The sequence below is a fragment of the Aphelocoma coerulescens genome, chromosome 17, assembly GCF_041296385.1.
Source record: "Aphelocoma coerulescens isolate FSJ_1873_10779 chromosome 17, UR_Acoe_1.0, whole genome shotgun sequence".
Lineage (NCBI taxonomy): Eukaryota > Metazoa > Chordata > Aves > Passeriformes > Corvidae > Aphelocoma > Aphelocoma coerulescens.
This window is the reverse complement of record NC_091030.1, coordinates 200,612-225,871: the sequence shown is the minus strand read 5'-3', so window position 1 is coordinate 225,871 and position 25,260 is coordinate 200,612. Positions and strand designations below refer to the sequence as shown.

General features: G+C 59.5%; 1 protein-coding gene across 6 annotated transcripts in view; it reads left to right on the top strand.

Moving 5' to 3' along the window:
- Window positions 1-25,260, top strand: part of ABCA2 (ATP binding cassette subfamily A member 2) — a 34,150-nt gene that overhangs the window by 5,845 nt on the left and 3,045 nt on the right. The window contains exons 2-47 of one of the 6 annotated variants that reach the window (XM_069031902.1): window positions 1,307-1,400; window positions 3,707-3,818; window positions 4,243-4,409; window positions 4,610-4,737; window positions 4,857-4,961; window positions 5,452-5,634; window positions 5,716-5,934; window positions 6,553-6,887; window positions 7,128-7,287; window positions 7,496-7,624; window positions 7,905-8,072; window positions 8,811-8,907; window positions 9,265-9,438; window positions 9,519-9,621; window positions 10,151-10,265; window positions 10,615-10,805; window positions 11,036-11,186; window positions 11,486-11,690; window positions 12,145-12,309; window positions 12,614-12,797; window positions 13,091-13,303; window positions 13,620-13,816; window positions 13,897-14,079; window positions 14,496-14,680; window positions 14,769-14,889; window positions 15,614-15,901; window positions 16,934-17,152; window positions 17,305-17,407; window positions 17,770-18,095; window positions 18,561-18,774; window positions 18,920-19,025; window positions 19,303-19,414; window positions 19,840-19,900; window positions 20,165-20,339; window positions 20,425-20,540; window positions 20,993-21,140; window positions 21,350-21,473; window positions 22,289-22,421; window positions 22,596-22,713; window positions 22,833-23,011; window positions 23,321-23,462; window positions 23,800-23,934; window positions 24,112-24,215; window positions 24,486-24,578; window positions 24,874-24,976; window positions 25,112-25,249. In XM_069031902.1, the coding sequence (XP_068888003.1) occupies window positions 1,307-1,400; window positions 3,707-3,818; window positions 4,243-4,409; window positions 4,610-4,737; window positions 4,857-4,961; window positions 5,452-5,634; window positions 5,716-5,934; window positions 6,553-6,887; window positions 7,128-7,287; window positions 7,496-7,624; window positions 7,905-8,072; window positions 8,811-8,907; window positions 9,265-9,438; window positions 9,519-9,621; window positions 10,151-10,265; window positions 10,615-10,805; window positions 11,036-11,186; window positions 11,486-11,690; window positions 12,145-12,309; window positions 12,614-12,797; window positions 13,091-13,303; window positions 13,620-13,816; window positions 13,897-14,079; window positions 14,496-14,680; window positions 14,769-14,889; window positions 15,614-15,901; window positions 16,934-17,152; window positions 17,305-17,407; window positions 17,770-18,095; window positions 18,561-18,774; window positions 18,920-19,025; window positions 19,303-19,414; window positions 19,840-19,900; window positions 20,165-20,339; window positions 20,425-20,540; window positions 20,993-21,140; window positions 21,350-21,473; window positions 22,289-22,421; window positions 22,596-22,713; window positions 22,833-23,011; window positions 23,321-23,462; window positions 23,800-23,934; window positions 24,112-24,215; window positions 24,486-24,578; window positions 24,874-24,976; window positions 25,112-25,249 (7,221 nt within the window). Of the gene's footprint in view, window positions 1-1,306; window positions 1,401-1,592; window positions 2,267-3,706; window positions 3,819-4,242; window positions 4,410-4,609; window positions 4,738-4,856; window positions 4,962-5,448; window positions 5,635-5,715; window positions 5,935-6,552; window positions 6,888-7,127; window positions 7,288-7,495; window positions 7,625-7,904; window positions 8,073-8,810; window positions 8,908-9,264; window positions 9,439-9,518; window positions 9,622-10,150; window positions 10,266-10,614; window positions 10,806-11,035; window positions 11,187-11,485; window positions 11,691-12,144; window positions 12,310-12,613; window positions 12,798-13,090; window positions 13,304-13,619; window positions 13,817-13,896; window positions 14,080-14,495; window positions 14,681-14,768; window positions 14,890-15,613; window positions 15,902-16,933; window positions 17,153-17,304; window positions 17,408-17,769; window positions 18,096-18,560; window positions 18,775-18,919; window positions 19,026-19,302; window positions 19,415-19,839; window positions 19,901-20,164; window positions 20,340-20,424; window positions 20,541-20,992; window positions 21,141-21,349; window positions 21,474-22,288; window positions 22,422-22,595; window positions 22,714-22,832; window positions 23,012-23,320; window positions 23,463-23,799; window positions 23,935-24,111; window positions 24,216-24,485; window positions 24,579-24,873; window positions 24,977-25,111; window positions 25,250-25,260 lie in introns of those variants that run through there. The other 5 variants (XM_069031901.1, XM_069031903.1, XM_069031900.1 and 2 more) reach the window with 5 other exon arrangements.

The window sequence follows — 25,260 nt, the reverse complement described above, 5'->3', positions numbered from 1 at the left end:
AGCCCGTCTTCCTCTGGTCTCTGCCTCTTCCAAAACCAGGAACTCTGATGTGGCGAGGGCAGCATGGGTAGCAGTCATGGGTGCAGTCGTGCTCATCCCACAGCAGTAGCACTGTGGCCATTTGCTGGCAGGGACCCACGTGCAGGGGTCCCACTGCTCGCTGCCATTTGGGGCTGCTCTGACTTTCTTGACTGAGCGCTGGCAGCCCGTGAGTGAGGCAGCATGGAGGTGATGTTGGAGACAGGAGGGCTTGACCCTGTCACCTGTTGGCAGCTGCATCCTTCCAGGCAGGCCTTGCCATGTTAAAGTCCATTCTTCCCACCCCATGGGCTTGCCCATGGGCGCTGGTCGCTGGTGGGAGGCCGGTGTGGGTGGTGTAGCAAGTACCTTCCCAGCAGTGGAGCTGGGCCCTGCCCTGCCCATGGTGGCAGCAGGTTTTGGGGTCTCAACAGCTGCCTTGGGTCTCATCTGGCCCTCGAGTGAGCCACAGTTGGCTCACCTCACCCTGTGCCTCAATTTCTGAACCTGCAGTTGTTCTCTGCCGCTGGGCAGTGGGGCCGTGATGTGTCCGGGCACTCCGGTACAAAGTGGCAGCAGCTGTGCTGGCAGTGTGCCCGGTGCTTGCTCCTGCCCATGGCTGGAGATGCTGATGCCTATCCCCAGGGCCTCTGGGCATGGAGCCTAGCCTGGAATTCTGAGCCACTGTGGCCAGGAATTCCTGGGGATTTGCTGTTATTTACCACATGCTGCCAGTGGAAATTCTTTGCAGCCAGAGCCTTTTAGGAGGGCACGGAAGGGATGCCAGGATGGCACAGTTGCACCTGGAGCACCAGGGGCTGGCTGAACTAAAGGTCTGCCCTCTGCTATTAGATTCAGCTGTTGGACCTGATGACATCCAACAGTGGCACAAGTGACAAGGGAGCATCATGCTGCTCCAGGCTGTGAGGGCACTAGCCTTCAGGACTTGAGGTGGTCTCCCTGGGCAAGCCCAGCTGTAGTGGACCACCACGGCTGGGCTCAATCCCCAGCACCCTGTTTGCACTGCTGGAGGAGGGTTCCTTCCCTTCTGTGTACCCTGCCCTGTCGTGCAGTGCTCTGGACAGGGTGGAGCAGGCAGGAGGTTGTGGGATGCCCAGGAAGCCATTTGCCGCTGGCTGAGCTGTGACAGAGCCACCAGCCATCTTCAGAGTGTGGACACTGCTGCACTGCACCAGTGCCTGGGGACCCCTGTACTGCCCATGCTTCTCCCTGGTGGCTGGGTTCTGTCCCTAAGCATTGTGTTCCCTCTGCTCTGTGTCATCCCCAGTGGGTGCTGGCTTTTGAGATCTTCATCCCCCTGGTGCTCTTCTTCATCCTCCTGGGGCTGCGGCAGAAGAAGCCAACCATCCCTGTGAAGGAAGGTGAGTCCCGCCAGGGTGGTGCTTGGGGCGCTCCCACACCTGGGGGCACCCTGAGGCTCTGGGGAGATGCTCCAGCCTGGAGGCAGGGGGGACCTCGAGAGGCCTTTTGGGAGACATTGCACTGGGCAGGGGCTACAGCCAAGGACTGGTGGGGCAGACATGGTGGGTGGAAGTAGCAGTCTGTCCCAGTCTGGGGAGGCTCCCCTGGGGGTGGCAGCACTAACCAGCCTGTGACTGTCATCAGCACGGACATTTTGCATGGGGAAGGGTGAGCCGGATGGTGCTGGAACAGTCACAGTCCCCTCGAGTTCTCGAGGGTCAGTTGGAGTGGCTCTGGGAAGGGCTCCCCAGTGAGGGGGAAAGTGACTTACAGAAAGCCCTGTGCCTGGCCCTGGAGGGGGCCAGAGGCCTGGCAGGATGATAAATTGATGGGACCAGAGCTGAGGACTCTGGGAGAATTCCAGCTGGAACTTTGGCCTGGGCTCTGGTGCCTGCAGTCTGTGCTGCTGGGAGGAGGCAGCGGAGTGGAGCTGCCAGCTTGCAAGGGCCTGTGGATGCCCACCCTGATGGGTGCCCTGGCACAGATGGCACAGCAGAGCCAGGGGAGATGCTGGGCCCTGGTGGTGACCCCAGGTAACGATGGTTTGAGCCTGTGTTTCAGTGTGTGCCGGCGAGGGAGAGCCCAGCTGCCAGCGCGGTCCGGCTGCGGCAGGCACTGCCCGGGTTCCTGCCCCGGCGCTGACGTGCGCTCCGTGTTGTGTGGTTTTTGGTTTGGTTTTTGTTCTTTTTTGCTCATGTTTTCTTTTTCTCTCCCACCATCTCCCCTGCCCGCCTGCCCTTCATGCCTCAACTGCATGCGCCAGTCTGTAAGTTGGTGGGACGGGTGGGTGCCTCCCCCCATTCCCTTGCCAGTGCAGGCCTCGTAGTCTGGGGAGGAAGAGCCTGGTTTAGATCAACTCACTCTGGCCTAATCCCTGCCTCTGTAACCCCCTTGCCTTCCTCCACAGCTGGTGAAGATGAGCTTGGGCAGCACAGTATGGCCCCTGCCTGCTCCTCCCTGGGGACTGACCAGCCATGGTGGTGTACCCCCTTGGCTGATGGTGCTGGGTTCCCCAAGTGCTGGGGCTACTGGTGGCCATGTCCCCAGCCTCCTGGGCTTCACAGGGCTCTCCAGGCCAGGTGGAAGCTTGTCTTACCCCTTCTTCTTGCCTCCCTCCTAGGGCAAGGTCTGCTGGGTCCTGTCACCCATGTGGTGGCCTGTGGTCACCCAGTCTTGGCCAATCACCAAGGGGTTGGGGCTGGCTCCCACCCTGGCATCACCACCAGGTCCCTGTCTTGGCCCCTCATGGCTGGGACAAGCTGGGATGTGGCACTAGAGGAGCCTCAAGGCCAGGAAGATGCTGTGCACTGACTTTGTCACCAAACTGTGGCATGGCCACCAGTGTGGGTCCCACCATCCCAGCTGGCCCATCCCATGCTGCACCTGTCTCTTGTTCCTGCCAGAAGCCCATCTTCACCAGTCCCCACCGATTGTGGCCATGCTAACAGCACTGACCTATCTCTAACCACAGGGTCATCGGATGGGTGGCGAGAGCAGGGTCCCTGCCTGGCACTGCCCGGTGACAACCTGTGCTCCCCATCAGGCAGGGGCATTCTGGGCTTGCCCTGCCCTGGGGAGGGACATAGGAGGGTCCCAGCAGGGATGATGATTCAGTGTCAGTGGAGGGGGGAAGGTTTGCCAGCCCTTTGCTGCTTCTTGTTTCTTCCATGTTCTCGTTCTGTGTCTCCATTTCCACCCACCTCCAGCCGCCGCACGTCGGGGCAGCCGGGTTGGGGGGAGGCTGGGGGCTCTGGGAGCTGCAGGTGACGACTGTTTTCCCTGTCATATTCTTCCTCCTTTTCCTCTGGAGATCCACCACTGCCTCTGAGGCTACTAACAGGAGAGGCTGGGAGCCTGGAGGAGGTTGGTGGCCACCTTGGGGGCAAGCAGCAGAAACTGGCATCATCATGGGACTCAAGGGACCCATCACTCAGGGCAGAGTGGGTGGGGGCAAGAGGGCTGGAGCCAGGGGTGCTGGAGCTGCCTGCAGCCCCACAGAGTCACCAGCCAGGACTGCCCTGATGGGAAAACTGCTGACTTCTGACCATGGCCGCCAGCCTCCCATGGGCTCACAGACCCCAGCGTGTGCTTTTCTGAACTGAGTGTCTGTTTCTCTGGTGGCCTCCTTCCCCCTCCCTGCCTCTTTGCCTCTCCTCCCCGCTGCCCGCACTTTCCTTGGCCTCTTCTGCACTCTTACTGGCTCCAGCTTTCTACACGGCGGCCCCGCTCACGTCAGCTGGGATCCTGCCGGTCATGCAGTCCCTGTGCCCCGATGGCCAGCGTGACGAGTTTGGCTTCCTGCAGTACTCCAACTCCACGTGAGTCCTGCCCTCACCATGCACTTCCTCTCCCACCCCTCATGCTTCCACACAGAGCCTGCCCCTTTCCATGCTGGCACTGCCACCCTGGGGCTGAGGCAGAAGCACTTTTGGCATCCCCCAAAGTGCAGACCACCGTGTCCTCAGGGTGCAGGGGACACCTTGGTCTGTCTGTTCTGCTGTGGGCTCCCAGGTGTTCGGTGCTGGGAGAAGGATGGAGGTGGCTCCTGGAGACACCTTGAGGTGCTGGGGCTCTCCTCTGAACCCTGGCACACTGGATTCAGTGCGCAGGCAAGGGCAGTGGTGCCCCGTTTCAGACAGGACTGCTGTCCCCTGCACCTGAAGGGCTGTTTTCCCCAGAGCTCTGGGGAAGGTGTCCCCATCCCTCTGTCCCTGAAGCCAGGGTGGTGCTGGACTCTCGCAGGGTGACACAGATTCTGGAACACCTCAGCGAGGCAGTAGAGCAAAGCAGCCTCTTCGACCCACAGCACCCAGGACTGGAGGAGGAGCTAGAGTCGCTGCGCCGGCACCTGGAGGCCCTCAGCAGCCCTGAGCCCAGCTCCATGGAGACCCACTTCAGCAGCCTCGCAGGTGGGTTGTGCTCTGCCTGCCCCACCTGCCTGTGTGGGCAGGGACAGAGAGTGCCAACTTGCCTGGCACCCAGCAAAGTGGTGGTGTGTGGGGCAGTGCCGTGCCACTGTCCTGCATCACTGCAACGGGCCAGCTCTGGGGCCGTGCCGTGTCCCTGATGCTGGTGGGCTGCTCTGACACCCCACCTTGCTCCTTGGCAGGGTCTGGCTTCACACTGGCGTGGGCGGCCAAAGACCAGGGCGAGCTGCGGCGCTTCCTGATGCAGAACTTGTCCCTCCCCAACAGCACAGCTGAGCTGCTCCTGGGCTCCAGCATTGACTTGCGGGAGGTGGGTGACCTCTGGGCTTTGCAGGGGTCTGTGCTGCCCCGTGAATGGCAAGCAGCTGGGATTTATCCTACCCTGCTCCACTTGGCACACCTGGCAGTCCTGCTCTCATCTCGGTGCAGGTGTACCGCCAGTTTTTTGATTCCTTTCCTTTGGTACCCGATGAGACCCATGAGCGAGACCTGTGGGATGGGTTTGGCCCCAGCAAGAAGATGACACAGCTGGAGGTGAGGAGCGGTGCTGCATGCAGGGGACATAGTAGGGTAGAGCCTGTCCTCTTTTCCCCTCGATATCCCATCCCAGGTGATCTGGGGCTGTCTGGGGCAGTAGAGGGCAGTGAGGGCTGTAGAGGGGCTGTGGCAGAACGTTGTCAGGGGGCAGAGCAGCAGCAGGGATGGCTGGTGTCCATCCTGGAGCTGCCACCAGTTCCCCCAGGGTTATGAGACACACCAGTGCCTATGCCTGGGTTTGCCATTGCAGTGAGGGTTGGCACTGCCTGGTTGGTGGCTGTAGAGGGAGCAGGGGAGATTGTTCCCCCTTTGTGTCTGGCATGTGGGAGACCCCTGCCTCTGCACATCCCTTTTTCCACCCCCCCCGTCCCCCATGGAGACCATGGGTGCTGTGGGGCTGTTCATGTATGCTTGGGGACACACAAGGATGGGGGTCTGGGGGGAGGCCCCATCCCACCAGCCATCCCCATTCTTTGTCTTGCAGAAGAGCCTCCCCAGTGGCTGGAGGAGCCTGCAGGAAGGGCTGGTTCACAGGGTGCTGCGGGACCCAGTGGCAGTCCCACACCGGCCGGCGCTGCTCCGCATTCTCTCCCAGGCTCTGGGCCTCACCAGCACTGCTGTGGCACCTGCCCTCTCTGATAGCCCCCAGGCCTTTGTCACCGAGATGGAGGTGAGCACCTCATGGGGCAACCTGGGCTGCTCTGCCAGAGTGGGCACTGCAGCGCTGTCCCTACAACTTCCTGCCCTGTAGAGTGTCCTCTTCACCGGGCCAGTGCTGGAGCAGCTGACGTGTGAGCAGAACCCAGGGGGGCTGCGCCGCCTCCTGCGCGTGTCCCCCAGGCAGCAGCCGCTGCTGGCAGCGTACCGGGCGCTGGCCTGCAATGGCAGCCGAGCCACCCGCCAGGAGCGCTTTGCCCAGCTGGCCACCGAGCTCCAGGAGCAGCTGGACACCCCCAAGATTGTCAGCAGGGTGAGAGCTGAGCAGGCGGGGCAGGCTGGTGGCAGGAACGAGACTTGGGCAGAGGTTTCTACTCAGCTAGCATTGTGTTGGGATGGGGAACTATTATATGGCCTGGCTTCTCCTGGTCACCCCCTTCCCTGACATGAGCACCCCCTACCCAGCTCCATGGTAAGATCCCAGGTGATTTCCCCTCTAGCACTTGTTTGGACACTGCCTGTTGGATGGGACTGAGTGTCTCCAACGTGTTCCAATGTGTCCCTGCCAGCTTCTCTCCCCAGGACCGGCAAGGCCCTTGGTGGCACAGCTCAAGGCTGGCTCTGAGTTCCCATTCCTTGTCCCACCCAAGCTCGGTCCTTTGTAGAAGCAGAGGACCACCCTTCTTCCTGTCTTGAATGATATCTTGTGTCCTAACCCAAGTCCCTGCCAGCGTTTGCCACCATTCTCACTGCCTCATAGCCACAGGTGCACAGCAGTGAGTCCAGGGCCTTTCCTGGGCACAGCTCCAACCTTTTAACCAAGAAAGTGGAGTTGCTACTGCTTGGGGTCCCCATTGGTCCCTTCCTAATGGCAAGCAGAACCCTTTGTTGTCCCAGCAATGAGTAACTCCTTGTCCACTCATCCTGACAGCTGAAGCTGGAGGAGGTGAACAGCACGGCCACCCAGCACCGCCTCCGTGCCCTCCTTGAGGACCTGGTGGAGATGGAGAAGGTTCTCCGTGACGTGGACATCCTCTCAGCACTGGCCAAGCTGCTGCCCAGGGGAGCCTGTGCCAGCAAGGCCCCACTGCCCACTGCCAACAGCACCAGCTGGGCCGGCACCAATGCCACGGCCGGCAATGCCACTGCAGAGGAGGAGGAGGGTGCCGGGGAGGGTCCTTCTGGCAGCGACAACCCCCAGGGGCAGTTCTCAGCATTCGTGCAGCTCTGGGCGGGGCTGCAGCCCATCCTCTGCGGCAACAACCGGTAGGAGTGCTGGGGGATGGCTCCAGGTTCTCCCTGCACAGGCCAGGGGTGTTACCCCTTGCCGAGTAGGCAGGATGGGTGCTGGACCGCAGCCTTGTGCTGCAGCCGAGGATGCTCCCTGTGTTGGGCAGCACCATGCTGGAGTCAGTGTGAAGGCCTGTCATGGGCAGGGGCGGGGGCTACCTGCAGCAAGGGGTGCTGGGCCTGAAGCAAAGTGGACAGCCTGAGCTCCCTTTGCAGGACCATCGAGCCTGAGGCACTGAAGCAGGGCAACATGAGCTCACTGGGCTTCACCAGCAAGGAGCAGCGGAACTTGGGCCTCCTTGTGCATCTGATGACCAGCAACCCCAAAATCCTGTATGCACCTGTGGGCACCGAAGTTGACAAGGTCATCCTGAAGGTGAGGATGCATAGGCTGGGGCCCCTGTCCTTCTCCCACCAGTCCTGCTCTGCAGATGGGCTGTGTGGCAGGGAAGAGGTTGACTGCCAGAAACAGGCAGCTCTCACAGGCAGTGGGAGGTGGGCAGGTATCTCCATGGCTGCTAGCCATCCCAGAGAGCAGGAAGCCCCTGCCTCTGCCTGTTGTATGACCTTTGCCTGGCCCCCAGGCCAATGAGACCTTCGCCTTTGTGGGCAACGTCACCCACTACGCCAAGGCATGGCTGAACATCTCCCCTGAGATCCGAGCCTACCTGGAGGAGGGCAGGCTGCAGAGGCGCATCCGCTGGCTCCAGCAGGTAGGACAGTGTGGTGAGGATGAGCCTGCCTGGGATTTACGGCTCAGGCAGTGGAGAAGGGGTTGTCCTCCCCCCAGATACCCTGTTACTTCTTCATGGGGTACTCCCTGGTACCCACCTTGCTCATGTGGAGACTAGTCTGGATCCCTGCGCAGTGTGCACGCTGTCCCCCATCCCCAGGAGGAGCTTTGGGCCCTACCTGTGTCCATGGGGAGGACAGTGACCTGAGAGGCAGGGCATACCCCAGCTTCTCCTTCCCATGTCTTCCTCTCTGTCTCAGTTGACTGCTGACCTCCACAAGCACCCAGAGATCCTGAATGTCTCCGACAGTGATGTTCTCCACAACTTCCTCAACGGCAACTTCTCCCTGCCCAATGCCAGCGTCCTGCTCCAGCAGCTGGATACCATTGACAATGCTGCCTGTGGCTGGGTCCACTTCATGGCCAAGGTGAGGGGGAGCCCACCTTTGGGAAGGTTGAACCACCCACAGCCAGACTCTGTTGGGCTGAAGAGGGTCAGATCCACTGAGACTATTTTAAGAGCATGGGGCAGGAGCCCTGGGGGAGGTGGTGGCTCCTGCAGTGTCCAGAGGAACTTTGGTGTAGATGTCTAGGGTGGAAGTGCTCACACACTGTTGACTTCAGGGGCTGGGGCTGGCTTTGGGTGGCACATGCTGTAGAGTGTGCAGGCTCTGTGTGCTAGACCCATCCAGAGCCTTGGGATCTTGCTAGCCTGCTGGAGCATGTCTAGAGAAGGGCACTGGAGCTGGGGAAGGTTCTGGAGCACAGGTCTGATGGGGAGGGACTGAGAGAGCTGGGGGACCTCAGCCTGGAGAAAAGGAAGCTCAGGAGGGACCTTTTAAGTCTCTACAATTACCTAGAAGGATGTTGCAGCCAGGTGGGGGTTGGTCTTTTCTCCCAGGTGACAGGACAACAGGAAACAGCCTAAAGTTGTATCAGGGGAGGTTTAGATTGGATTTTAGGGAGAACTTCACTGAAAGGGTGATCAGCACTGGAACAGGCTGCCCACGGCAGTGGTGCTAACCCTGGAAGTGTTCAAAAAGTGTGTGAATTTGACACCTGGGGACATGGTTTAGTGCTGGGCTTGAAAGTCTTTGGGTTAATGGACTCAATGATCTTAGAGGGCTTTTCCAATCTTAGTGATTCTATGACTCTCCTTCCACTAGGTCAGCGTGGACATCTTCAAAGGCTTCCCGGATGAGGAGAGCATTGTCAACTACACGCTGAACCAGGCCTATCAGGACAATGTCACGGTCTTTGCCAGTATGTCCCTGGGAACCAGCCCTTCTCAAGGGTCCCTGAAACTTTGCCCTTCTCCAGCTGTGCCCTGGAGCCACTGGCTTCAGGATGTGGGTCACTTGGTGCATGTTTTGGGTGGATGAGGGGGCTGAGCATCTCATGGTGCCCATCCTCTGCCCCATGCTGCTGTCCTGGCTCTCCCACTCCCACAGCCTGCTGTCTGTGTGCCCTTGCATCCCATGGGGGTCTCACATCCCTGGCCATGCCGCCTGTCTCATCCATGGCATCCCTCATGGTGCCCTCGCCATCCCTTCCTGCTGCTGTGGGTCAGCTGATGTGGCTGTCCCCCTGTGGACTCTCTGCCTCTTCTGCTGCCCACAGGCGTCATCTTCCAGACCAACAGGGATGGCTCCTTGCCCCCTCATGTCATGTACAAGATCCGGCAGAATTCCAGCTTCACGGAGAAGACCAACGAGATCCGTCGGGCATACTGGCGGCCTGGCCCCAACACCGGCGGCCGCTTCTACTTCCTCTATGGCTTCGTCTGGATCCAGGGTAAGTGTCAGTGCCCTGCCACAGCTGCCCACAGCCCTGGCCCCTGTGCACTTAGCCTGGCCTCTCCTCCTCTTCCACAGACATGATGGAGCGTGCCCTCATCAACACATTTGTTGGCCACGATGTGGTGGAGCCCGGCAACTACGTACAGATGTTCCCGTACCCGTGTTATACCCGGGATGAGTGAGTAGCACTCACCTTCAGGACCTTCCCCCTTCCACTTTGCAGCCCTGGATACTATAGCCGGGGAAAGGGAACAAGTTTGGGGGCCTGAAAGAGATTGGTGACACTGGGAATGATGAGCAACCAGTTAAGTCCAGTTCCTTGGACTACCAGGCTCAGGAAGGCAAAGCAAAGTAAAGGAATGGCACATGGGTCTGTCAGTGGTTATGGATTACGGTGATGTGGAGGCAGCACCTGTAGAAGTCCCAGAGCCAGCAACACTCTTGGGCATTGGAAAGGGCCCCATCCACACCATGGTAGGCGGGGCCCTGGGCTGAGCCCGTGGCTACTACCTGTCAGCCACAACACTGGATTGTCCTGTGGGCTCACTGGAGAAGTTCTTTTAGGGCACTAAGGAGGTGCTGGGTTAGAGACTGGTTGTCCCTGATTGGTGGGAGAGCCCCTCCAAGGCCCCATGCCCCAGGGTCTCCACAGGTCTCTGTGGCAGTGCCACCATCCAGTTCTCCTTTCTCTTCCTCTACCCCATCAGCTTTCTCTTTGTCATCGAGCACATGATGCCCCTCTGCATGGTGATCTCCTGGGTCTACTCGGTGGCCATGATGATCCAGCACATTGTGACAGAGAAGGAGCATCGCCTGAAAGAGGTAGGGGTGGTGGAAGAGATTCTTGGGAAGGTGTGGGCATATCTGAGTCCTACATTCTGTGCTGTGTCCTTGGTCACCTTCCTTGTATTTCTGGGTTATATGAGCTGGGGCAGATGCAGATCCCAAATCCCTGGGCTGAGATGGTCCTTCTGAGTGTCCCCAGCATGAGATGAGCCCTGCCCAGTGCCGGAGGAAGCCGAGCTCCTTGGCACTCCAGTACAGGGTGCTGTGTCCTGCCCACTCCCAGCAGCTCCCTTGGTGCTACCCCTTGTTCTCCCAGCCCAGTGAGAGGGGCAGCAGGGGTGCGCAGGGCTGGGGACAGCCCCGCTCAGCAGTTTTGGCCTCACAGGTGATGAAGATGATGGGCCTGAACAATGCAGTGCACTGGGTGGCTTGGTTCATCACTGGCTTTGTCCAGCTCTCCATCTCGGTCACAGCGCTCACTGCCATCCTCAAGTACGGCAAGGTCCTGATGCACAGCGACGTCCTCATCATATGGCTCTTCCTCGCCATCTATGCCGTGGCCACCATCATGTTCTGGTGAGCTGCCTGGTCTGTGCTGGGCAGTAAAGGGGCATGGGCAGTGCCAGATTCTTGTGCCAGGAGCGAGGGTTCTGGGAGCTGTGTGGGCAAGGGCCAGTGGAGGGGCACAAGTCCCTCCAAGCAGCTGATTTGGGGAGCCAATTTATTGCCTCAACACCACCAAAACCAGCCGGTGTGGGGAACGTCCTGGTGGAGCAGGATCTAAGGAGACACTGTCCGCCCTGCAGCTTCCTGGTGTCGGTGCTCTACTCCAAGGCCAAGCTGGCCTCTGCCTGTGGCGGCATCATCTACTTCCTCAGCTACGTGCCCTACATGTATGTGGCCATCCGGGAGGAGGTGGCGCATGACAAGATCACAGCCTTTGAGAAGTGCATTGCGGTGAGTTGGCTGTGGTAGCTGGGGACGTGCTTGGTCCCAGGTTTGCCTCAGGCACCTCGTGTCTAGTACAAAGCCACCAAGCTGTCACCAAGCCCTGGGCAAGCCATTGCCTATGTGAACCACCTCCCTGTGGGACTTCGGAGGTATCTCCAGAAGGTTTGCTGCCTCTCAGGGCGAGGAGCATTTCCATGGGGCTGGGTGGGGGCAGTACTGGGTAGGAATTCACCCCAACCTCTTCCTCTGGAGCTGGCCTGTGGTTCCTGCTGACCTGCCATTCCCTTCCCTCCACCTCTTCACAGTCACTCATGTCCACCACAGCCTTTGGGTTGGGCTCCAAGTACTTTGCGCTGTATGAGGTGGCTGGCGTGGGTATCCAGTGGCACACCTTCAGCCAGTCACCTGTGGAAGGAGATGACTTCAACCTCCTGCTGTCCATGATGATGCTGGTTGTGGATGCCGTGGTGTATGGGGTACTCACATGGTACATCGAGGCCGTGCACCCGGGTACGTGTGGGCAGAGGGGCATGAGGGCACCCCAGACCTTACAGGAGCCTCTTTGCTGGAGGACACCTGCCCACATGTCCTAATCTGCTGGTGTCAGCCAGGTGTCTCAGTTCAGGGGCCAGCTGTAGCAAAGCTGGATGTCCACAGCTGGGATAGCGATCCCCCTTATTTCCCCTTGTGGAGGCATCTCAGCTGCTCCCTATTTTTTCATTGTAAAACTGAAGCATGAGCCAGCCCAACCTGAATCCCAAAGGACTTTGTTTCCTGGCACAGCCCACAGACCTGCCCTGAGCCCAGCTGTCTGGAATGTTCACAGCTGCCACCCTGCAGTGGTGACCTGACCTGGGGAAACCCCCAAGCCCATGCCCGTGCCAAGCTCTGACCCAGCCCTCAGCAACTTCTGCATGGCCCTGGGTGTAGGGTTGGCCCTGACTCCCTGGGGTTGTGGTTGCAGGCATGTTCGGCCTGCCACGGCCCTGGTACTTCCCTTTCCAGAAGTCTTACTGGCTGGGCAACGGGCGCGTGGAGACCTGGGAGTGGACCTGGCCGTGGTCACGCACCACCCGCCTCAGCATCATGGAGGAGGATCAGGCCTGTGCCATGGAGAGCCGGAGGCTGGGTGAGGGCAGCTGGGGGCGGCAGTGGATGGCACAAGGGTGGCCCTGGCTCTGCCGCAAGGTCTTCCCTTGGCCATGGACCCCTGTGCTCTTGTCAGGGCAGGATACTGAGCCGAGCACTGTGGCCTCTCTGGGAGCTGCCACTGTGGCATGGGAGGGGGAAAACGGGTGAGAAGCAGAGGGGAAGGGACCACAAGCCAGCATAGCTGCCATGGGATGGAGGCGGGTTGATTCATTCCCAGGGAGCCCCACTCAAAGCCTGGCTTCCCTGCCCTCCTCTGGCTCCTCACCATCCCACTGTCACAGCAGAGGAGACGAGGGGCATCGAGGAGGAGCCAACCCACCTCCCCTTGGTTGTCTGCATCGACAAGCTCACCAAAGTCTACAAGACAGACAAGAAGCTGGCGCTAAACAAGCTGAGCCTCAACCTCTACGAGAACCAGGTGGTGTCCTTCCTGGGGCACAATGGTGCAGGCAAGACCACCACCATGTGAGTGCCTGTCCGGGCTGACAGAGACCATGTTCCTCTGGCCAGCTGCAGGGTGTGAGGAAGGGGCTTTGGGATGTCCCTGCAGGGCCCTGTGGCAGCTGGTGCCATGCCCAGAGGGCAGCAGTGTGGGTGTGGGGCTGGCACAAACATGGGACAGGCAGTAGGCTCATGGCCCTGTGCTGATAGGGCTCTGCCTGGGTCCCAGCAGGTGCTCCCAGAGGTGATGGTTGGCATTGGGACCAGACTGAGGAACATGAGCTCCCTCACATTGTTGCCTTTCTCCATCCATCCAGGTCCATCCTCACTGGCTTGTTCCCTCCAACATCGGGCTCTGCTACCATCTACGGCCATGACATCCGTACGGAGATGGACAAGATCCGGAAGAATCTGGGCATGTGTCCCCAGCACAACGTGCTCTTTGACAGGCTGACAGTGGAGGAGCACCTCTGGTTCTACTCACAGCTCAAGAGCATGGCAGAGGAGGAGATTCGCAAGGAGATGGACAAGTAGGCACCCTCCAGCTCCTTTGTCTTCATCCATGCCTTTGGCATGAGTGAGTCTCCGTCCTGCTGGCTGTACCAGGGGGTGTGATCTGGGGGCAGAGGTGTCCCCTGGAGCAGCTCCACCAAGTGTTTTCCCACCCTTGGGGTGTTAGGCTGTGGAAGTGAGCACAAGATGCTCATAGGCCTGACTGCAGCTGGGCAGTCCCAGCAGCTGAAGGCCGCAGGTACTTTGTGGGGAAGAGGCATTACATACTCCCCACAGGCACTGGGCACCAGTACAGCCCCCCCAGCATTCCTGGTGCTTCTGCCCTGTCCCCAGGATGATTGAGGACCTGGAACTCTCCAACAAACGGCACTGCCAGGTGCAGACTCTCTCGGGCGGCATGAAGAGGAAGCTGTCAGTGGCCATTGCCTTCGTGGGTGGGTCACGGGCTGTTATCTTGGATGAGCCCACAGCTGGTGTGGACCCATATGCCCGAAGGGCCATCTGGGACCTCATCCTCAAGTACAAGCCAGGTGAGCAGAGCTGGGCAGAGCCTGGCATACTCCTCTGTGGCAGCCCTGGCCCCTCTGCTGAGGCTTTGTGCTGCCATCAGGGAGGACCATCTTGCTCTCCACACACCACATGGATGAGGCTGACCTGCTGGGGGACCGCATCGCCATCATCTCCCATGGCAAGCTCAAGTGCTGTGGTTCTCCATTGTTCCTCAAGAGCACCTATGGTGACGGCTACAAGCTGACAGTGGTGAAGAAGCAGTCGGACACCAGGAACGGCACAGGTCTGGGGAGCAGTGGGACCCTTTGTTTAGAGGAGTAGATGGCACCAGCCCTTCTTCAGCCCAGCAAAGGAGAGGTCAACACCCAAGTACTCCCATCCTGAGTCTCCTTAAGGCCACTTGGAGGGCAGTGGGGATAGGGTAGGGGTGTAGGAGGTCCCATTGCTCAGCCTTAATTTTTCCGAGCTGGGTCCTTGGCCAGACCCTACACAGTGGCATTTGTCTGCAGGTGCTGGTTCTCTCCAGCTTGTGGGTTGCCCACTGAGATATCCAGTGTGGACCACATTGCAGAACACCATCCCCAGGCCTGTCAGGGTGACAGGGAAGCCCCCATGGTACTGGGGAGTAGGGAAAATGTGATGGGTCTTGGTGGGAGGCCAGGTGTGAAGTGACCAATGGGTACTGCCCCTCTGCCCCAGAGCCAGGCCAGCCACACAGCCCCCTGGGTCACTCCTCTGTCAGCCCCTGCTCTGAGCCTCGCGTCTCCCAGTTCATCAAGAAGTACGTGGCCTCCTGCCTCCTCATCTCAGACACCAACACAGAGCTCTCCTACATCCTGCCCAGTGAGGCTGTCAAGAAGGGCTGCTTTGAGAGGCTCTTCCAGGTACCTGCAGGGGCTGGCAGGGTGGACAGGCAGAGGGCTGTGGCACTGTGGACATCTGCCCTCCTCACGCAGCACTTTGCTCCCACAGCACTTGGAGCAGAGCCTGGAAGAGCTGGACCTCACCAGTTTTGGGCTGATGGACACCACGCTGGAGGAGGTCTTCCTGAAGGTGTCTGAGGAGGATCAATCTCTGGAAAACAGTGACGTGGGTATGGGCGCTGGCGGGGCACAAGGTGCTCCTGGGGCTAGTGAGGGGCTGTGTGATCTTGCTGGGCTTGGTGCCTGCAGGAGTCTCCTGTCCCGGATGGTGGAGGGGTTTCCAGCATTCCATCCTGGCCAAGGGCAGCCAGCCTCTGCTCCCCTCTGGGTTTACTCCCACCTAGAATAGTGTCTAGCTCTGGTGTCCTCAGCACAGGCCTCCAGAGGACACCATGGAGATGCTCCGAGGGCTGGAGCACCTCTGCCGTGGTGCTGGGAGGGCTGGGGGTGTTCACCTGGAGAAGAGAAGGCTCCAGGGAGACCTTATGGCACCTTCTAGTGCCTAAAAGGGGCTTGAAAAAATGAGAGAAGGTCTTTACGTGGCCAGACAGTGTTAGGACAAGGGGGGGAATGGTTTTAAACTAAAAGAGGAAAAGTTTAGATTGCATGTTAGAAGGAAATTCTGCCCTGTGAGGGTGGTGAGGCCCTGGCACAGGTTGTGCAGAGGAGCTGTGGCAGCAACATCCCTGGAAGTGTCCAAGGCCAGGTTGGACGGGGCTTGGAGCAACATGGTCTAGCAGAAGGTGTCCCTGCACATGGTAGGGGGGTGGAATGAGATGAGGTCCTTTCCAGCCCAAACCGGTCTGTGCCTGTATGGCATGTATCATCCCCAGTCGGTGGCATGATGCAGTGAAGAGTAGCATGGCTGCTGGCAACCCACGTTTTTTCTTTCAGACATGAAGGAGTCCAAGGATGCCCTGCAGCCACCCGCCTCTGAGCTGGGCCCAAAGTCTGAAGCCAATGGGGAGCCCCTGGCCGAAGCGGCCATGCCAGAGAAGCCGGAGGTGGAGCTCAGCAACCTGGTGACCTGCTCCAAGCTGGCGCAGTCGCAGGCGTCCCTGCGCTCAGCGTCCTCGGTGGGCTCCGTGCGCGGCGATGAAGGTGGGGTTTATTCCGAATTCTTTGGGGATTACGCGCCCCTGTTCGATAACCGGCAGGACCCCGATAACGTCAGTCTGCAAGGTTGGTGCTGCTGGTGCCCGGCCAGCGGCAGGGGCCGGGGGAGGTACTCAGCTGGGACATGGAGGGTTTGCCCAGGGCGGGCAGAGCTGGCCCTGGTCCTGCAGGGTATGCGGTTGTGTCTGAGGTGGGTGGCTGTGACTGCTGGGACAAGAGCCCGTGGGGAGAGGACTGATGGTGCCTCCAGCGACACAGCACCCAGAGAGCCACAGCCCGGGTGGGGGGGCTGGGAATGGGCTCTTTCCACAAGTTTGCACCCCATACTGGTAGGGTGTGCATGAGGGTCTTGTGCCAAGGCATGGAGCCAGTGAGGGCAGCCGCTGTTGGCTCTGCCTCTGCCTCCTGTGTGTCTCCAGTGCCACCTTGCAGACTTGCCCCACTAACATGCCCTGTCCCCACACTGGCACCAGTTGGGTTTTTCCTCTTGGCCCTTGTGCACAGAGTCACCTTCCAGGTGGTGGCTTCACCTCTCATACCCTGCCCCAGGTGCAAGGCTCTCCCTGCCTGGATGTTGGGATTGCTGGATATGGAGGGTGTGGGCAGGTGCCTTGAGGTTGTTGCTGTAGTCACAGATCCTGTTCTGGGTTATCTCAGCAACTCTTGTGACTAATTTAGGGATGTGCCACCTCTTCCCCCCACCAGGGCTGTGGGAGGCAGAGCTGGGACAGTGCTGTGGCAGAGCTCCCACTGTCTCACTGGGACTCCCACCTGTGTCTTGTTCCCTGTTCCTGACTGTGCTGACCCCTCATCAGCTGGCAGAGCTGATGGGAAAATTGAGGGGTCCTAGAAAAAAGCACCAATTTCAGTTGTTTTTTAAAACTATTGTCTAAATTTTCCTTCTGGGGCCAAGAGCAACCTGCCAGCCAGCTGCCTTGCTTCCCACTGCACTGCTGCTGTGGCTTGGTGGCAGAGTTGGGGTTGGGTGCTCACCCTTGGGATGGCTGAGCTGGGCTGGGTGTCTGGTTCAGCTTCCTGGGAGCCCAGGCAGGTGTGGGAGCAATTGTGCCAGGGGGCTGATGTCCTTCTCCCTCCCAGAGCAAGAAGCAGAGGTGGAAGCAGAGGATCGTGACCTGGCAGGTCAGGGGAGCTTCAAGCTGGAAGGCTCGTGGCTGAAGCTACGCCAGTTCCATGGGCTGATCGTCAAACGCTTCCACTGTGCCAAGCGCAACACCAAGGCCCTCTTCTCGCAGATCCTCCTGCCCGCCTTTTTCGTCTGTGTGGCCATGACTGTGGCACTCTCCGTTCCTGAAATAGGTGCATGCAAGCCGCCTACCTACCTGCATGCTGGGTGGCCTGTTCTGCCTGCCCCAGTGTGGCCACTGGCTGCAGTAGGACAAGGCCAAGACAGTCTCCCTGTGTGCAGCGGTACTGTGGGTACAAGCAGGTTCCTGTCCTTGTCCCCACAGGTGACCTGCCACCCCTCATCCTCTCGCCATCCCAATACCACAACTACACTCAGCCCAAGGGCAACTTCATCCCTTACGCCAACGAGGAGCGGCGTGAGTACCGGTGAGAGCTGCCACCGCTGGTGACCAGCACCCTGTGCCCTGTCTCCATCTGTGGGACTGCGAGGAGGCCAAGTGGGGAGGGCAGCCCCAGCAGGCCTGGTGCCAGGGCTGGGTCAGGCTTGGAGCAGAGCCCGGGTAGTGCCATGTCCCCTGACAGAAGGCAACCTCTGTCCTGGCCCGGGTGTCTCTGGGAGATGTGGCAGCCCTGGCGCTGTGACTAGCAGCTCAGTCATGCCAGGCACCGGCTGTGTGTGCCCATGATAAGTGCCAAGGCCTCAGGGAGGTCCTTGAAGAAGATGGCCATGGTGCTGAAATCTGTGTCTCCTGCTCCTTGCTCCTCCTCACTGGCTCCTTTCTCTGCAGCATTAGGCTCTCTCCTGATGCCAGCCCTCAGCAGCTGGTGAACACTTTCCATCTGCCCTCTGGTGTGGGGGCCACCTGTGTGCTCAAGACACCCTTCAACAACACGCTGGACCAGCCCATGCAGACCCTCAACCTCAACAGCAATGAGTCCAAAATGCTGGCAGCCAAGTACTTCGATGCCATGTGCATTGACTCCTTCACCCAAGGCCTTCCACTTTCCAACTTTGTGCCGCCGCCTCCATCCCCAGCTCCCTCTGACTACCCCATGTCAGTGGATGAGGACCTGCTCCATGCCTGGAACTCCACGACCTTCTCTGCTGTTAAAGGTATCACCTGTGCTGGGTGCTCCTGTGTCTGGGATTTTTCTCCAGCAGGGAGATGATGATTCTCCTCACAAAAGTGGCTCCAGGGACCCCTGGGAGTACCTGTTAGTCTGGCCTGGCCACACAGCAGAGCAGGGCTTTGTTAGGATGTTGGGCTCTGGCCCTGGAACACTGTCCCCATTCAGCCCCAGCCATGCCAGTAGAGCCCCTTGGATGGTGACACTGTCACAAAGCCCTGTGAGGAGCCTTGCATCACCTTTGCTGGGTGTGGTCCCCAGCCATTTCTTCTCCAGCCACACCTCGTGGCCCGTCTCTGAATCTCTGTTCCCCCAAAGCTTTTTGCACGTCCATCTCTTGGTCCCTCTTGGTCACCAGGACCCTGCCTGGCCAGCCACCCAACCCTCATGCTGTCCCCAGCAGCTGGGGCAGGCAGGAGCCTGGCTGTGAGCCACCCCTTCTGCTCCTCAGGGACTGTGACCTCAGCCCCCGCCCTGCCCCGCATCATCCATGAGCCCATCAAGTGCACGTGCTCCATGCAGGGGACTGGCTTCTCCTGCCCTAGTGGCGTGGGGGGTCATCCCCCGCAGATGAAGGTGGTGACAGGGGACATCCTGACAGACATCACAGGGCGCAACGTCTCTGAGTATCTGCTCTACACCTCGGACCGCTTCCGTCTGCACAGGCAAGAGGGGAGGCTGGGAGGGTCTGCCCTGCACCATAGAGCCCCAGGGTGCTGGCTGGGAGTCAGCAACATCCTCGAGCATGCTTCCACCCCCGGAGGTGGGGGACAGCAGTTGCAGCTTCCTCAGCACTGCCCCGTCCTACAGGTACGGGGCGCTCACATTTGGCAATGTCCAGAAATCCATCCCAGCCTCCTTTGGAGCCAGGGCTCCGGCCACGGTGCGCAAGATCGCTGTGCGGAGAACGGCCCAGGTGGGACAGCGCTGCGCCTTGGGGCAGGGGGGATGGGTGAGAGGAAAGGGGGCAGGCAGGGACCCCTGGGACTGCTCTGCTGCAGTGCTCTCCTCCAAGTGCTTTGGGAGGCTCCAGCCATGGGGGGAGTGGTTAGTAGGTCTGGCCCAGCAGAGTCAGCAATGGCCTATTCTCCCCACAGCCTGTGGGCTGTCCATCCCATCCTGTCCTTCCCTCCCAGTACATCTCTGGGCCTAGCTCTCTTGCCACCTCCCACTGTTCCTCTCTCCTCCACCAGGTCTTCTACAACAACAAGGGCTACCACAGCATGCCCACTTACCTCAACGCCCTCAACAATGCCATCCTGAGAGCCAACCTGCCCAAGAGCAAGGGCAACCCTGCTGCCTATGGTGAGCATCTGGAGGTGTTTGAGGGTAGGAGCATGTCAGGATCAGCATTAGGGCATAGTCCAACCAGGCTCCAAAGTGCAGTGTCCACCTTGGGCCAGCAAGCTAGTGTCCAGCTGGAACAGGGGTTCACACACCTCCGCTGTGAGATATGAGAGCTGGGATAACCTCTTTGTCAGGCCTGGGCTGGAATATCCCAAAGTGCTGCCTGAAAGTGCCTGACATGCTTGTGACATGTCCAAGGGTGCTCTCCAGTGAGGGAGGGCTTGGCCTTGAGGTGCTGAGTTGCTTCAGAGAGCCCAGCTCCTGCTGAGCTTCAGGTTGGAAGCCCATCCTGCTCAGAGCCAGGACCAGGCAGAGTGGGGACAGGGGTCTGTGTCCCAAGCCAGTTTTCATGCTTCCATGTTTCTTCTTGGTCGTTGTTGCAGGCATCACAGTCACCAATCACCCCATGAACAAAACGAGCGCCAGCCTGTCCCTGGATTACCTGTAGGTTCAAGGAGAGGGTCTGAGGGGAGGGTGGCTGTCCCACGGGAGGTAGGGGGCTTCTTACTGATGGTTGCAGGGGAAGGCCAAGGCTTCTGCTCCACAGGCTGCTTGGTGGGGAGGGACAGGGTGGCTGTGACGTGGGGCTCCCTGTGCCATGCCCTGCACTGTGCACAGTGATTGCCCCATACCAGAGTGGGTGGCCATTCCCCAGGCAACTGAGGGTGCTGGAGTCCCTCCATGGAGCTCTCTTTGCTCCCCATGCAGCCTGCAAGGCACAGATGTGGTGATTGCCATCTTCATCATTGTGGCCATGTCCTTCGTCCCAGCCAGCTTTGTGGTATTCCTGGTGGCCGAAAAGGCCACCAAGGCCAAACACCTGCAGTTTGTGAGTGGCTGTGACCCCGTCATCTACTGGCTGGCCAACTACATGTGGGACATGGTAAGCAGGACACGTGGCCCTACTGGCCAAGCCTCTGGGGCTGTGCCAGAGAGTGGGCAGTCACAGAAGTTTCTGTCTTCTCCAGCTAAACTACCTGGTGCCAGCCACGTGCTGCATCATCATCCTGTTCGTGTTTGACCTCCCAGCATATACCTCTCCCACCAACTTCCCTGCTGTCCTCTCACTCTTCCTGCTCTATGGGTATGTTGCTCAGAGGGGGGTGGTCAGGAGGCACTGGGGATGCCTCCAGAGTCTTACGAGGCGGTGGTTTTAAACTAAAAGAATAGACATTTAGACCAGATATTATGAAGAAATTTTTCACGATGGGGGTGGTGAGGCCCTGGCACAGATTTCCCAGAGAAGCTGTGACTGCCCCATTTGTGGAAATGTCCAAGGCCAAGTTGGACAGGTTGGAGCACTAGTGGAAGGTGTCCTTGCCCATGGCCAGGGACTGGATTAGATGACTTTGAAAGGTCCTTTCCAGTCCAAACCATTCTGTGATGTTCTGCAGCCCCCATAGCTGGTTGGGGTGGGGTGGCTGTGAGGGCTGGGGTGGGAGAGTCTGGGAACAGCAGGCTGGAAATGGGCAGTCCCAAGGTGGGGGGCCCCTCTCCTGCCATGCTGATGTGTGCTTCTGCTTCTCACCTCCCCAGCTGGTCTATCACCCCTATCATGTACCCAGCCTCCTTCTGGTTTGAGGTGCCCAGCTCTGCTTACGTCTTCCTCATCGTCATCAACCTCTTCATTGGCATCACAGCCACTGTGGCCACGTTCCTGCTGCAGCTCTTTGAGCACGACAAGGTGCGGCATTCACAGCTCTGCCAAGGGCCACCGGGAAGGGAGACACTGACATCAGGTTGTGGGGTGGCTCAGTCTGGGAGGGACCTCAGGAGGTCTCTGTTTCCAGCAGGATCAGCCATGAGACCTGACTGGGCTGGATCTTGGGGATCCTGATCCTACCATTCACTCAGGGTTGTTTGATGGTTGTGTCCTCTCTGCTGTCCCCACAGGACCTGAAGGTGGTGAACAGCTACCTGAAGAGCTGCTTCCTCGTGTTCCCTAACTACAACCTGGGCCACGGCCTGATGGAGATGGCCTACAATGAATACATCAATGAGTACTATGCCAAGATTGGTATGGCCTCTTGTTCTCTCCCTCCCTTGCTCCAGGGCATATGGGGCTGGAGGGGACCACGATGCTGGCACATCCCCTCTGCCTGCCCCGTGGGGGTGTCCTGAGGCCCAGAGCAACCTGGAGCAAAAAGCCAAGGGGGTGGACTAGATGGGGCACAGAAAGAGACACAGCTGAGGGTCAGCAGGGGCATGGTGCCAGTGCTGCTGAAAGTGGTTCCTTGGGCCATCCCACATAGCAGCCCCAAGGGGAGAGGAGGGTGTGGGCCTTGACAGAGGCATGTGGTTCTGCTGCTGCTGCACACTGCCTGTGGTGGGCCGTGGTGAGGCTGTGGTGGATCTTAGTGGGGCCATAGTGTAGCTGTGGTGGGCCACGGTGGGTCTGTGCTGTGACAGGAGGGATGGGGGCTGCAGGGACTCCCAGACAGGGTCTCTTGGGGGCTGTGCTGCCTAACCAACACAAGCCTGTTGCCAGTTACAGCTTCAGCCTGGCCTCAGAAGCTCGCCTGCTCTCTGCTTTTTGAACAGCTTCTGTACTTAAGCCAGGTGCTGCTGGCATCATGAGGGACAGTTTTGGGTCAAGATTTGACAAATCCATCTGATACCACTCTCAGCTGGGTTGATTCATCCTACTGAGGTTGAAAAGTTGCCAGATGATTTCCACAGCACCCATGCTCTGCGAGGGAATCGTGTTGCAACCAGCCCAGGCAGCTGTTGTGGGGGAGCAGTGTCATTGTCATGGGTCAGCTCAGGAAGTACAACCAAGCTGTCCCCATGGGAAGGTGTCCCTAGCTGCTCTCTCCTCTTCCTCGTGCTCAGGGCAGTTCGATAAAATGAAATCACCCTTCGAGTGGGACATCGTGACACGGGGGCTTGTTGCCATGACAATTGAAGGCTTTGTTGGCTTCTTCATCACCATCATGTGCCAGTACAACTTCTTCCGGAAGCCCCAGTGAGTGTGGCATGGGGCAGGGATGTTGGGACTGGCCATGGGGTAAAGATTTGCCATGGGAACCCTTGAGCTTCAGGCTGCCCTTCTGGTGGTGTTGAGTGGGAGCTGCCTGGGCCTGTCAGGGATGCAGCTCCTGGTCCCACATTCCCCCGGTGTCCCTGCCCCCTCCCACAGACGCCTGCCTGTCTCCACCAAACCCATCGAGGATGACATCGACGTGGCCAATGAGAGGCACCGGGTCCTGCGTGGTGACGCCGACAACGACATGCTAAAGATCGAGAACCTCACGAAGGTGAGGGCTGCATCAGGGTGCAGGGAGACTCTTGGGACCAGCCTAGCCCAGGGATGTGGGTGGGGCAGGGGGTCCAGGTGGCTCCTGGTGGGCTGAGTCCCCGTCCCCTTCCCTGCCAGGTGTACAAGTCCCGCAAGATTGGGCGCATCCTGGCTGTGGACCGGCTGTGCGTGGGCGTGCGCCCCGGGGAATGCTTTGGGCTGCTGGGCGTCAATGGTGCGGGCAAGACCACAACATTCAAGATGCTGACAGGGGATGAGAGCACCACGGGTGGAGAGGCCTTCATTAACGGACACAGGTTAGGGGGGGCTGGGGGCTGCCTGCTTTCCTGGGAATGGGATGGGATGGGGTCTGCTTGGAGGGCTCCCAGGATAAAGCAGCATAAGTGAGCTTGTGTGTCTCTGTAGGACTCTGCAGCCTTGTGTCCTCCTTGGTGACCATCATTCTGGGATGTGGGGCAAGAGACAGTGGCCGTGGGCTGAGGCTGCGCCATGGGGTTTTAGCTGGGGGGAGATGCTCCAGTGTAAAGGCGTGTGAAAGGGGGCTCAGCAGCAGTCCTCACAAAAAGAATTCCTTCTTCCCACAACCCCTCCATCCTCTCCCACAGCATCCTGAAGGAGCTCCTGCAGGTCCAGCAGAGCTTGGGCTACTGCCCCCAGTTCGACGCACTCTTTGATGAGCTGACAGCCCAGGAGCACTTGGAGCTCTACACCCGCCTGCGTGGAATCCCCTGGAAGGATGAGGAGCGGGTAGGGCTCTGGGCAAGCAGTTGGCAGCATCCAAGGGCTGGTGCTGCACCACAGCAATGGCATCTCACTGGGCAGCAGCGGCAGCTTGAGCAGGTGCTGCTGCCCTCGTGGCAGTGCCACCCTGGCGGTGTGCCCACGTGGGCTGCCAGGGCCGGGCACATGCACTCACAGGTCCCCACCAGTGCTCATGGCTGTGCCGGGGCTGCCATGGGGCTCCCCTGACTGGCACGTGGCTTGTAGTCCCCTCAGCAGCTGACGTGCCAGGGAGCCCAACCCCTGCCAGCTCTGCCAGCTCTGTGGCCTTGGCAGGATAACAGCAGCCCCCCACGCCTTGCAGGTGGTCAAGTGGGCACTGAAGAAGCTGGAGTTGACCAAGTACGCAGACAAGCCTGCCAGCACCTACAGCGGGGGCAACAAGAGGAAGCTGTCCACAGCCATCGCACTCATCGGATACCCAGCCTTCATCTTCCTGGTGCGCCCTGAGGGTGGAAAAACGACCCCGGGTGGGATCTGCCCACCCCCCAGCTTCACCACGCATCACGCATCTCCTGGAGTGTGGGATGGTGGCCTGAGCTGGATTCAGGACAGGAAGGGAGTGGCAGGGTCCCTCCCAGGGCTGACATGTCTGAGAGTGCTGTCTGTCCCCCAGGATGAGCCAACCACAGGGATGGACCCCAAGGCACGGCGCTTCCTCTGGAACCTCATCCTGGATGTCATCAAAACGGGTCGCTCCGTGGTGCTCACGTCTCACAGGTCCAGGGGGTTCTGTGCCCATGGTGCCTGCAAGCACCTGGGGTGCTGTGTGGGAGGGAGGGGGCTCGCTGGTCCCCAGAGAATGGGATTTGGTAGGGGTACGAGGAGCAGGGGGAGCCTGGGATGCCCTCTGTTGCCCTCTCTCATCCCTGGTGGTGGGGCCACAGCCCTTGGGCGATGGTCTGGGGGGCCCAGCTCCCCACCTGTCCCCACCATAGCCCTGGCACTGTCCTCCCATGCCCCCCGCTGAAGCCTCCCTTGTCATCCCAGCATGGAGGAGTGCGAGGCCCTCTGCACCCGCCTGGCCATCATGGTGAACGGGCGGCTCAAGTGTCTTGGCAGCATTCAGCATCTGAAGAACAGGTAAGAGCCTGGTGGGAGCCCAGCATGCCTGCATGGGGCCCAGCAGCCTGTGTGTGCTGTTGGGCAGGAAGGGGCTGGATCCCCACGGCTGGGTGACAGTGTGGCATCCATGAGGAGCTGTCAGCCCTTTGTGTGGGTGCTGCTGTAGAGGTGGGCAGGGAATGGGGTCACTGAAGTGCCCTGCTGCTGGCCTGGTGTCCAGCAGTGGCTGCCTGACAGCATCGTCCCCTTCCATAGGGTCACGGGGGTGCAGATCAGGGGACAGGTCCTCATGGGGTACCTTGTTCCTGTGCAGGTTTGGTGATGGCTACATGATCACAGTGCGCACCAAGTCCAGCCTCAACGTCAAGGAGGTGGTGAGGTTCTTCAACCGTAACTTCCCTGAGGCTGTCCTCAAGGTGAGCTGCCCATGGTGGCTGTGCTGTCCCCTGCCAGCCCCCACTTTGGGGCACAAGCAGCCTTCATCCTCCATGGGGTGATGGGAGGGAGTCCGGGAGTGAGGGCTCAGTGCCCCTTCTGTGACCGCCCCCCAGGAGCGTCATCACACCAAGGCCCAGTACCAGCTGAAGTCGGACCAGATCTCACTGGCACAGGTCTTCAGCAAGATGGAGCAGGTGGTGGATGTGCTGGGCATTGAAGACTACTCTGTCAGCCAAACCACACTGGACAATGTAAGACTGGG